The 13681-nt window shown below is 35.7% G+C and overlaps 1 protein-coding gene across 2 annotated transcripts in view; it reads left to right on the forward strand.

The window, feature by feature from the left end:
* The window catches only part of LOC127637684 (PRKC apoptosis WT1 regulator protein-like), a 79544-nt gene extending 67296 nt beyond the window's left edge, over positions 1 to 12248 (forward strand). For both annotated transcript variants that reach the window (XM_052118893.1, XM_052118894.1), the window contains exons 5-7: positions 704 to 800; positions 5907 to 6011; positions 10715 to 12248. In XM_052118893.1, coding sequence (XP_051974853.1) covers positions 704 to 800; positions 5907 to 6011; positions 10715 to 10801 — 289 coding nt within the window. In that variant the 3' untranslated portion in view covers positions 10802 to 12248. The remainder of the gene's footprint in view (positions 1 to 703; positions 801 to 5906; positions 6012 to 10714) is intronic.
* The last annotated feature ends 1433 nt before the right edge of the window (positions 12249 to 13681 follow it).

The raw sequence follows: 13681 nt of genomic DNA on the forward strand, positions 1-13681 counted from the left end.
CCTACCATGTCTGTAATTACTGAAATAAAGCTGGTTGAAAAAAGTTCCACATGAATTTTCCTGGAGTGTCTGGGCCTAGAAGGTGCAGAGGAAGAGAAAGATATGAAGAGAGTGAAAACTAATGGGAAAAAAAGACAGATAGTCTTATTTTTTTCTTCGACTAGCTGCACAGCAGTGTCCTAAGGCATAGTCCTGGTATAAGCAGGTTTTTTCTCCTCGCTAATGAAAGCGTATTACTCCAATGACATAAAAGGCTTTTCATACTCTAATAATTTTGTTCTTCAGTTTTCTATTTCTGCTACTGCAAAATAAATTACACATTTCTAAGCTGATATGTTAGAAAGGTGGAAGTCTCATTTGAAGAGAAAGAAATGTGTGAAAAGACAGCATCTTTTGTAAGCAGAATGTTGAGTGAAAAGGTGCACACTCGTTTTTGTTGTTGTTTTTTAATGCTTTTAAGGCCCTCCATTAGAGGTATTGTACTGTTCGAGTGCATACTGAACTGGGTGCACTATTCCTCACTGCTCTTTGAATGTTTATAACTATGACCCCTTTTAGTTGGTTGTGTACTTCACGTTAAAAAAAAAAATTATATGTATTTATTTAGACATCATTTTTATAGTTAATATGTTGAATAAGTGCATTTGGTTTTAGCAATGTTTGTGCATATTTCAAAAGTGTGTTTTTGTGTTTGTGTGTGCAGTGATGAGGACGGAGGAGGAAACAGACTTCGTCATCGACATGGAAGGGAAGGCAACGTGCCTATAGCCCTGGAGAGGAGGATAGATGAGCTAGAAAGGGTGTGTTTCCATGTCTGGTATCAAGATCAATTTGCCCCACACACATCCATCTTTTCACATCATAGACCTTTGGGCACTCACACAAGAGGAAGCTCTGACTGAGCTTTTGACTGAAGGGAAGATCTGTTTTGAGGGTATAGAAAAAACTGAACCGTTTGAAATCAAGTGAGAATGCAGCCAATTGGATTTGTGAAAGCACAACTGGAGCCAGATTTTTAGGATACACTTTTAAGACCGTTTGACAGATTTATAAGAATGTTCAACTCTTAAAGGGACAGTTCACCCAAACATGAAAATTCTCATTTACTCACCCTCATGCCATCCAAAATGTGTACGATTTTTTCTTCTTCAGAACACAAATGAAGATTTTTAAAATAATATCTCAGCTCTGTAGTACCCTACAATGGAAGTGAATGGTGGCCAGAACTTTTAAGCTCAAAAAGCACATAAAGGCAGCATAAACGTTATTCATACGACTCCAGTGGTTAAATCCATATCTTCAGAAGTGATATGATATGATAATAATTTAGACTCATCCCTCATTTATTTTAAACTTAGAACGCATATGTGGGTTAGAAATGACCAAGCGTCTAGTTTTTAAAGGGATCATGGCATGCCTTTTTTTTATTATTTTAATACGATAAGGCTCACTTTTAATATTACTTAAGTTTATTGCAGAAAAAAAAAAGTTGTATATTTGTAAAACATGATCATTTTCCACCCATATTCTGACCCTCAGTCAGAAATACACTGATTTTATTTGTAATTTTTTTAGGTCTGAGGGTGTTTTGGGCCCTGGAGAAGTTTTGACATGCCTTGACATTTGTGCTTTTTCAGTTGCTTAAAAACACATTAATGGCTAAGGTCTGATAACACTGTATTCAACACAAACTGGGCTAAAATAATATCTGAGCAACATGTGTGTACATGTTTGTATTTTTGAGAAAATAACGTTTATGCATGGTTTTTGAAAAAACAAAAATGTTTAAGTCATTGAAATAAGGCCATATAACACATACTAAACATTTGTCCACAAGCCTTTTGAGAACTGGATCTTGTAGCCTAGAGTTTTTGCTACAAAATGATGTGAAATACATCCTGATCACTCATTCATACAAACCAATATAGTAATTGAACTTTTGTAAGACACTTTTAGTGTTAGAAAGGTCATATGCGAGGAGGCGTGAACTATCATGAATATTGATTGTAATGACTTAATGATCAAAATCAAGTTTAAAGTTAAAAGAAGTAATCTGACTATACTTTTTCTTTAAATAAAGACTTAATTTTAGACCTACACTACCATTTAAAAGAAGTCTTTTCTGCTCACCAAGACTGCATTTATTTGATCCAAAATACAGAAACAACATTGATATTTTGAACTATTTTTACAATTTAAAAGAACAGTTTTCTATTTGAATATATTGTAAAATGCAATTTGTGATCAAAGCTGAATTTTCAGCATCATTACTGCAGTCTTCAGTGTCACATGATCCTTCAGAAATCATTATAATATGCTGAGTTTCTAATATGGGCGGCATAAACACAAGATAAAATATAATCTAAACATTAATATTATTTTTATACCATATTACATATCATATTTATATCATACTGCACACAATTTAAATACCTGCTTTAGCCGAAACAGCATTTAAATGTAAATAAAGGGAGAACATTTGCACGTATAATTTCCTTTATGATTCTTTCCATGATCCTGGTGCCTATGTTTTAGCTGATCCTACATAAGTGGTGCTCTTTCTGGCTGCCATAAAATCTGTCTAAGTAACTCTGACCATTCTCTGGAAGACATCTCTGTCCACACTGCTTTTATGAAACACCACAAGTCCAAACTCTGTGCCATGTGTTCTTAAATGTCAGCATACTTTTAAAGCAAGAGCCCAACATTAAATAATTGTTTGTTATATACTGATATTATTATTATTATTGTTTTGTTTTTAAGTATGAGATACATTTCCAGATTTAGTAAGCCATGAGATATTTTGCTTCTTTTCTTGCAGTAGGTTCATTTTGTTACATACTGTATCTCTCAACATGATGTAGATTGCACTTAATTGGACTCTGACATGTTATGCAATAAGTACATATAAATTTGTTCCATGAAAACTTTAGATAGTTTTGAATACATAAATTATGCTTAAACTTTTAGATTTATAGATTAGAAGTCATAAAGGCATAAGGCACATTAAGGCCACTTATGTCGGTAGATACATACTCATATGTTATGATAAATTAAACAGATGTGCTGTTTTATAGCCATTCATCACAAAGTCATAAATATTCATATCTTGCAGAGGATATGGAAACATATGTTCAAGTGGTCCTATGTTTAGGTTTCACAGAGGATGTTAAAACTCAACTCTTTAGAGAAGTGAAAAGCTACTTTTGAAGGGGACATATCATGGAAAAAAAAAATATTATTCGTTCACAATACAAGGCTTCCTCACCAGTCCACCAAGACAATTTACTTAAACTAAGCTGCCAAAATGGACCACACTGGGTCATGCTTTGTTTCGTGCTGTAGATTCAAACAAACCAACTCATAAGAGTTATTTGTTGGGGAATCAGGTCGCGCTGTTTGTAATACATTGTATATTCAAAGAACTGACTCCTACAGCATGACCAGTGTAGTCCGATTGTTGAATGAATGGTTTTTATATGTCATTCTTTTAGTCTACAGTGCAAAACGCTGGTTGCTCTGTCATTTCGTGATGTAGATTCAAAAGAACTGGCTCATAAGGAGTTATTAGTCAGGGAATCAGACTACACTTGTCATGCTGTATTTTCGCAATGTAGATTCAAAAGAACCGGCTCATAAGTGTTATTCATTAGAGAATCGGCAACACGCTGTATGCAGAGGTTGCAATAGAAAAAATATGTATCTGTCTGGCAGACTGAGTTGTAAAATTTCCGTCATGTTGTTTTCATAAGTTTTAGGGCTACATCCAGGGCCGTAGCATCCATTATAATGGTATACAAATGTGACATGACAGTGGATATATAATAGATTTTTCCATCCCCAAGCAAGTGATGTGAAACCAAGAGTTCTAGAGTGAACGTTCACCCTGTCAATCAACAGCTGCACAAAAAACAAGATTTTTTTTTTTCCTGGTTAGGTGCTGCTTTTAAAAAGAAAAAAAAAAGTTTGATTTGAAAGTTTGAAAAAGAGCATACAAGCACAAGTTCACATAACTTTTTCAGTTTGCGTGGTATCAACAAACTGACACGGATGACAATCACACATCTCTGAAGCCCAATCGGTTCTTTACTTTACTAACTGAGAATTACATAAGAGTCATTCGTTAGGGAATCGGACTAAACTGGTTGCATTGTGTGTTTTGCACTGCTGATTCAACAGTGCTGAATTGAATTGCAGAACTGTCAAGAGTATTTTAGCATGTTGTCCCATTCTTATGAAGAATGCATGTTCAAGAACTGTTTACAGAATCGAAAGTCATGAAAATCATTCGGTTCTGGTATTTCTAAAAAAATTAAATAATGGAACCTTGGTTTCCAAACCTAATCATAACAGATTTAATTTACAAAAGTCTTAAAGATTCAATAGTAGGGCTGCAACTAACAATTATCTAACGATTATTCGACTATTCTACGATTATTGCAACAATTAATCATTGGCTGTTTACCGATTGTTCTGCTTGTGTCCCGACTTAAAAGGTTGTATTAAATGTGCTTACTAACAATAAACCTTTAAATGACATTCACTGAATTAATGGGGGAAACATTTCACTGCAAAAAAATTATATTATTATCAAGTGTTTATGTCTTGTTTTACATTTAAAAATGTCTAAAAATCCTTAAAACAAGATACATTTAATTGAGAAGCAGCATATCAAATATTTAGACTTGCTTTAAGAGAATGTATTTTAAATATAAGTGTATTTAGTTTAAAAGTGTATTTTTTTCACTTGGTTATACTTCTGTGAATGCAGTAAAGACAAAATATACTTATATTCAAGATCTATTCTCTAAAAACAAGTCTAAATATCTTATATGCTGCTTCACAGGTGAATCCATCTTTTTAAAAGGATTTTAAAATATTTGTATTTATAATATTATATTCAACATTCTCAGGTAACAATTTGTTCTTCTGCAGTATAGTTGCTAAAACAATGTATGTTGTTTTACGTATTTGCATTAGAAAACAAGCCAAAACAAAAACATCAAAAACATATTTTGTTGCAGTGAATAATGGGGAGAAGACTACCATCTCTCACCTTTCTGTTCACTTCAGTCCATCTTTAACTCACAAAAAAACCTTTCTCTTATTAATAAAGCTGCATATTGCCAATTTTCTTCATGATAAGAAATGCACAGTGACATATATATTATGATTTAATAAGTCACGGGCCATCATGTTATAATCTAGCTGTATTAAGCATGCACACTCTGTACGAGCGTCCCCGCGACAGAGTGTGCATCAGCCGGGTGCAGGTTCAATCTCTCCCCCCTTAGATCGGGCCATTTTTCTTAACTCATAGAAGAGGTGCTGACCACACAGAGAAATGCCAGGAGTTTCGGGGTTTGTAGTTAATTACATGCTCCGTTTCCATATTATTTGAACTTTAATAAAGATATAATGCATTAAATATAACTTCATTGAAGATATATCATATTTTGCGATTACATCACCTGAAGCTGTTTGGAAAGTTTCGAGTGCATCTGGACTGTGAGCGGTGTTTTCTTCCTCTCCTCAGTCTTGCGCAAACTGCAGTGCTGCTCTCGTGTGCCATCATTAGTTTCATATCTGATCTCATGTTACATAAAATTAGATCAAACGACTATTCGACAACGAACATTTTTGTCGACAACTTTTTGGCTAATTGTGGGTGTAAAATGGCTAAGTAAAACTAAATTATGACTGTTTTTGGTGCAAGAAACATTGTCTAACATTATGAGTTGTCTGGTGAAAAGATAAAATGCTGCAAAAGTGCTAAACCAAAAGCTCTGTTTTCCAGTAGAATTGCTAGTGTACTTTAATGCTGTACTGTGATGACACATTGCTGAGATGTGTACAAGTATTTCTGTCTTACAGAAGTGTGTGTGTGTGTGTTTCTCTCTCTCCAGGAGCTGGCCTTGGAGAGACAGGAGAATGCTCACCTGTTGAAAGACCATCAGGACAAGGACGAGCTGATCGTTAAGCTGAAAGAGGAGATTGACCTGCTAAACAGAGTGAGAAACTGATATCAGCCTTGTAACACCTAAACATGTCATTTAAACAGCACGTGCCATAGAATCTTCTGGACCTCACATAATCTTGTTGTAATGGATTTAAAAGAGATTTTGGTAGAAATATTCATAGATCATGGTCATCAGTGGTGCTTGCTAAGCATCAATATTTATATTGCTTGTTTATATTTTATTTGATCAGACCCCTAAATTTAAGTATTAAAGGAATAATTTACTCTCCTTCATGTCGTTCCAAATGTGTATGACTTTCGGTCTTCTGCTGAACACAACGGGATAATTTTTTAATACAATGTCAGTTAATAGTGACTCACTTTAAAGTTTAAAAAAGATGAAAAAGTACAGTACTGTAAATGTAGTCCATGTGACTCGTGCATCATATTCCAGGTGTTATGAAGTCTAAACTAAACATTTTGGTGTAAAACAACCCGAAATTGAAGTGGTTTATTAGTGAAAATGTTTACGTCTGTTGCGCGTTCATGAGTGCATGAGAGAAGCTCATTCATAGTGGCTCACATGTTCAACCGTTGTTTAGCACAAAAAAAAAATAGCATAGTTTAACTATGGTTACTGTAGTAAAATCATGGTTAAGTTTTGTAAGGGATTAATAAGGGTATTGCGAGGAAATGCAAAGCTAATGCAAAGACATCCTTGATGAAAAACTGCTCCAGAGCGCTCTGGACCTCAGACTGGGATGAAGGTTCATCTTTCAACAGGACATCGACCCTAAGCACACAGCCAAGATAACAAAGGAGTGGCTACGGGACAACTCTGTGAATGTCCTTGAGTGGCCCAGCCAGAGCCCAGACTTGAACCCGATTGAACATCTCTGGAGAGATCTGAAAATGGCTGTGCACCGACGCTCCCCTTCCAACCTGATGGAGCTTGAGAGGTCCTGCAAAGAAGAATGGGAGAAACTGCCCAAAAATAGATGTGCCAAGCTTGTAGCATCATACACAAAATATTTGAGGCTGTAATTGGTGCCAAAGGTGCTTCAACAAACTATTGTGGAAAGGCTGTGAATACTTATGTACATGTGATTTTATTTTATTTTTTTATAAATTTGCTAAGATTTCAAACAAACTTCTTTCACATTGTCATTATGAGGTATTGTTTTTAGAATTTTGGGGAAAAGAATTAATTGAATCCATTTTGGAATAAGGCTGTAACATAACAAAGTGTGAAAAAAGTGAAGCGCTGTGAATAATTTCTGGATGCACTGTATTACTCATCAGCTAACCACTCATGCTATTTAGTAAGGTGCATCTCTCCTCTGTCTTGCTTACAGGTGTTTTTATTCAGTGCAGCTTTTATCCTCCCCTTTTTCCCGTCCATTTCCTTGTCCTCCAACAGATGTGTCTCACGCTGCCTGGCAACCAAACTGAAACGATTACCAAATTACATGTTGCTATGTCACAGCAATCAGCTCCATATTGTAAAACTCTTGCAGCTTAGTGGAAGATTACAATTATCCTCCGCTTTAGAGAAACAAATGCTCACAGGTCTCCGATTGCATTTCCTCCTATAACTCTCTATGTGAACTCGCTGTCACTGAATTGAGCCTGATTGGTTACTTGATCAACATTACAAACTCATTTTGTCTTATGGGGTTGGATCTCAAGGTTTGTTATGCTAACAGTGGGACTGGATAGACGCTCGGTGAAGCAGCGATCATTACCCAAGTTTCATGCCGTTTTATTTTGAACCAGTTTAGAAATCGTACGGCAGTTACTGTGCAAGTCAACATTAAATCAGAATTGACCTGCGATTGCAGTCCCTTCTCTTGTTGGATTCCAAGATAAACAGATGTAGAGCCTTGTGCCATCAAATACAGTCAGCTCTGCTCTTGATGAGGCCTGTTGCATGAAGCCAGTTTCTCAGTAGCTACTCAGGTAAGTTTGAGTTTAGTTTGAGCAAACTGGTTTTTCGGCTCAAGAAGTTGGATCGTTTTTTTACCGGTGTTCATCGCCATAGCAACTTACGCCACACGGCTAACCTGCAGGTTTTATTCTGGGTTACAGATCGGAAACTGATGCTGAAACAATCAGCTGCGAGTAAAGTGACATCTCTAATACAACAAAGTCACACCCCCTGAATCTCCCAGCAAAGCGTGCTTTCATTTGGAACATGTATATATTAAATGAATTAAGATTTATATATTACTATATAATATATTATACCTACATATTAAGATATTATAAGATGGTTTATTTGAGAGATCAGGGAACATTTTATCTTTTGAGCAGCGTATTAAAATATATTATTGAGCTTCTTTGCATTTCTTTACATACTTCTTTACGAACCTCGAGAACAAAATACTTCTTGCAGAATTGTTCGTAAGGTGATTCTAACACTTTAAAGACTAATTCATTGTCTTTACACATGAACAAAAATCTTGTGAGAAGTAAATCGCGCTGACTCTCTCCATTGGCAAACGTCACTCACTCAAGTGCACGAGCTTCAGGGTTAACCTCAAACTCGTGATCAAATTCTGAGTTGGCAGAGAACGTTTGTAGTATGCTCAAACCGATCTAAACTGGTTTGGCTCTATCTGGTTTTCTCAACCTGAAAGTCTGAGTTTGTTAAACTAGCTTTGTGTGACATGCTACTGGGCTTTGACTCACTGCAGGCAAAAACAAAACACATCAGGCAAACATTTTACATGTCTCTTTATAAGGTACTAAAGACATAGGGTCTAGTTTAGTTTAAGCCACATTTTTTAAAGTGTGTTAATAAAGATCGTTTTTGTAAATCGGTGGAGGAAAACACCATTCAAGTGTGGATGAGAGGTGTAATTAATGCATTTTCAAACTAAAATATATAAATGTGGATGTGTCTTTAGGCCACCTAATACTTTTCCTTTTGAAAACACATGTTTATCTCTGCGTTTTGGCCTTCTGTCCACACTAACTGTCCATACAAAGATTTTTTGCAAAAAGTTTTAAATCATCAAAATAAAGCTGATGGAAACACTAATCTCTCAAATTTATTCGAGATAATATTTTTTCATTTAACTCTAGCGCATAAACTCTGTTGATACTTCAAATGTTGCGAAAAACTGGTTTTGGAAAAACTTTTCATCAAGAAAATTGGCATTAATGCTAAATTGCAGTGTCACATGACAGAATTTACCCCAATTGTTAGCCTGTGTTAATTATGACAACAAGATATAGATCTTTGAAAGTCAATTTATTGTATGTTATTATGGATTGATCTTAACGGGATTTAGATCGACAAGTGCACGTAGAACAAATTAAAGGCACATCCGTTTATTTTATTAAATTTTCTTTTCCACACCATTCAAAATAATAAACAACAGTCATGGAATTTGCCCACAATACAAAAAACATACCATTTCTATGCACAAATACTTTTTAAATGAAAAATAAATACACAATACTTGGAGAAAAACATGAATGTATGCTAACATATAGCCCAATTCTATACAATTATTGTTTAGTTTACATTTGAAAAAATGCCAGCAAAATTCCCTGTATTAATTTAAATAAATTACCAAACGAGTTAACAATTAAATTAAAAAAAATACATTACCAAATGAAACAAATTATATTTTTAGACCTATATATGCCTTTTCTTTACCCAAACTTAAATTAGCCATACCCTGTTCTGTAGATGAATAAAGTCGGCAGAATGATACTCTCACAATGTTCTACACTTTTATCAAGACTATAAACTATCAGAACTATTTGTCCAATGAGTTCACTTTCAGAAAACAAGCTTTTGAACATTTTAAAATGTTTAAATATTTTAAATCTAACCATCTTTACCTTGGATCACATTCTGACATTAAATTAATTATAGATGATAATCAAGTTCAGTTGGTTGTTAAAAGTTGCTGGAGAAATATGCGGCACATAATGCAGTTGTGATGATGATGCTTTAGATAAGATGATTGTTTAAAATTGCCTATTGAATATCAGGAATGAATCAATTAGGCTTGAACAGGGCCATGACGATTTGCTTTCGTTTCAGAACCGGTGGCAATCTGCGATAGGCGCAACATCAGGACCAATATTACAGTCCTATCAGAAGGGCAACTGCTCCCTTATGATTGCAATTCCTCTTCTGATTGCTTTTATTTGTGAAATTAAAATGACAGTAAGCTGACTAATTTCAATGAATTTTCTCAATACTCTCCACATTTTACCAAAACTTCGGAGGAAAAAAATTAGGGACATCTGGTAGGTTACTTAACAATCTTTGCTTTTGAGGTCTAGAAAAATCATGGCACAAGTAATCCAACGGATTGTCATCATTGATGGAGGAATTTGAAAATGAACGTTGTCACTTTAGTGTGCTTTTGATGAGACAGCAGGGCAGCTCATTTACAGCTAATTGAAGCTGCTAATGTTTAATTTGTTATTATTAATCTTGCTCCACTGAAGAGGAGGCCTAGGAATAGAGATGCCGTCTGCCTCTACTGCACACAGGACAATGGCAGAGCACACAACGATAGCAAATATGTAATTGGAACACTTTTACAAGGACGTCATTATTGTACAATAGAAGAGAGGGACATTGTTTAATTCAATTTGCCCAGTCAGAATGGGCAGTTTGAAGAGTGATTATTTAGTTGGATGGATCGATCTACTTTTGGTTTGTTCAGAAAATATTCTCCAGCTAAATACACGGATATAATGCTCTTCCAATGTTTTTGTGTTTTGCAGGATCTGGATGATGCTGAAGATGAGAACGAGCAGCTGAAACAGGAGAATAAGACCTTGCTCAAAGTGGTTGGTCAACTTACAAGGTAGAACCAAGTGAACTAAAGATCACTAATGGAGTCTAAATGTCTAGCTGTGGCAACCTGAGAGATTTTGCTGAAGAATGCGACATCCTCTTGGATCCATCCTGTACACTATCTGCTCTGGTCATACATGTTTGTTAATGTTGTTGTCGCTCTCTGGAAGAGGATCTTTGTGTGTTGTTGGGAGGCTTCAAGAATCTGGAGATCCGCAAGATCTCAGCCACACGACAGTGTTACTTGAGGTTGCCTCCTTTTATAAGGGTTGTAATAAGGAAGTGATATTATATTTAATGTAAATGTGTGTGTACATAGGTAATACTGACTTGTTTAAAGGCTTGCAAAAAACTAAATAATAGAGGAAATGCAATTGAATGTACGTGGTGTGGCACCAAATCAAGAAGTGTTTTGTTCATGTTTTTCTAATAGATTCAAGGGTTTTGACATTCAAATTGCAATAATTTGACCAATGTGGCAACATGAACCTCTGGCATATAACGCAGGTTAAACGTGCTACCCATTTTTTTTGTTTCATGCTTCCGAAGGACTACATTCATGACAAGAAGAACAAATGAAAAGAAAAATGTGCTTGTTAAATTACGGCCTCAATCTGAGTTTATTGACTTATTTTACCTGATGTAACTAATGACACTCCATTGCAGTTGATACTTTGTAGTTTAAAGGGACAGTTCACCCAAAAGTGAATATTCTGTCATTTACTCACTGTCATGTTGGTGCGAACCTGTTTGACTTCTTTGGAACACAAAAGCAGATGTCAGGCTAAATGATAGCCTCATTCACCATTCATTTTCATAATATAGAAATAATATACAATGATAGTGAAGGGTGGCTGAGGCTAACATTTATCCTGACATCTGCTTTTGTGTTACAAAAAAGAAAGTCATACAGGTTCAAACAAAGATTTTCATTTTTGGGTGAACTATCCCTTTAATTCCACCCCTGCCCATTTCAGCCTTGAGAAAGACACAAGGATTAAGTCTTCAGCTTGGAGCATGTAAGATGTTTTGTTTATAGTGAATATTATCATTATGATTTATCATCATTTTAAACATAATTCAAATGTTTACAAGTTGTTTTGTGGTATCAATAGGTAACTATTCATTATGTACGGTTTGTAAGATTTATAGTCTAGGCTACTGCTGCACATTTTTAATTAACCAAATCAAATGGTGGAGATGATATTAAATGCATTCATGTGGTCTCTCATAGCCAATTAAGACAGCGATGTGACATTTATTACTGTAAACTGCAATTGTTTGGTCACCACTTTGGGGTACAAATGTACATTGATGCTAATCTACAGTGCTTATGACATGTATTTGGAGGGTATCATTTGTTTTAGACTTTATCAAGGTGGGATATTTCTGTAGCCCATAGCCTTTCATAATGAATGTACAGAAGATTGAATAAATGTTTAAATAAAAAAACTCTCATGACCACCAATGTATTTGTGTTTGTGAAGTGTACATGTGTACGCATTCTCATAAATACCATCCTCATTACTCTAATCTTATTCTTATTACAGTAATACGGTCAAGAAAAGTATCTTGTCATAAAGTGCAGCAAATACAAACGTACTTTACAAACGTCTCGGTGCTAAATATTTTTTACTGTTTTAACAAAAATAGGCTTCATTTTCTTTATGCAAAATATAACTCCTGTTTGATTTTGGGGTTACACTGGACATCTCTTTAGATGCTAGACCCAGTTGTGCAGCGTTTCACAATGTTTGATATAATTCCTACTCTACGAATAGAACAGGCACAGATTGCCACCGCAGGAAATTGTACAGAATTCATAAAAACCATTCAGAGGATAGAGGGCAGGAGGCTTTGCTATCTGAAGGATGCAGGGGTTTCACACAGTAAGGCGTGTCTGCATATTATTAAAGTAATGCCTGTGTGGTCATTGAAGCCCTCGCCCTGAGAGAGGAATTCCCACTATCACACTAATGCTTTAGTAATTGCTTCATCCCCCTCTTTGCCGCTCCACGACATGCATGTGTCTGAATTAGCATTTTTATGGAGAAAGAGCTGGGCAGTCTCCTCTTGAAAAAATCGAGATGCAAACACATCCATTAGAGAACTACAACACTACCCCACCATTTAAACTATTTGATGCTTAAGTAATAAGTAGTGAATCCTGGTGTTAACGGACCCTGTTCTGATTTCCCTGTCTGTGCAATAATGATGGAGGCTCAGACTAAAATTGCACTAAAATTGCTCAGACTATAAAATCTTATACCTGTGTTATTAGAATTGTATGAAACCAGACAAAAGAACTTGGAAAGAATATATACAAAGCAGTTATTTATACTGTGTACATGAGCCACTGCGAATCCAAACAGCAGTGAATTGCAAAAATGAAATGCTGACCTAAGGTATCCACTATTAATGAAGAAACCAGAGAATCACACCATTTTGAGTGTGAAATATCTGATTAGAAATCTCAGTATGCTGGATGCTTGCTTTCTCAGGAATGGCTCAGTATGTTTTGATAATTGTTAGCGTATCTAAAAAATTCACACAAGGAGGCCCACATGACTTGTGCTTTAGAGGAGTTCCGAGGCTCTATGCTCGGAGGATCATCAGAGACTCCAGCCATCCGAGCCATGGGCTGCTCTCACTGCTACCATCAGGCAGGCGGTATGGCAGCATCAGGACCCACACCAGCCGACTACTTGACCGCTTCTTCCCCCAAGCAATCAGACTCTCGTGATCAATATACACCAGCACTGCACTTTATTAATCTATTATCTCACATTGGACTGTCATAATTATATTCTCACAATACAACTACAGTATATATATATCATATGTGAGAACTCGGTAGCTCAGTGTGGAAGGGAATGGCCTTGAGACCATGAGAT

The sequence above is a fragment of the Xyrauchen texanus genome, chromosome 45, assembly GCF_025860055.1.
Source record: "Xyrauchen texanus isolate HMW12.3.18 chromosome 45, RBS_HiC_50CHRs, whole genome shotgun sequence".
Classification (NCBI taxonomy): domain Eukaryota; kingdom Metazoa; phylum Chordata; class Actinopteri; order Cypriniformes; family Catostomidae; genus Xyrauchen; species Xyrauchen texanus.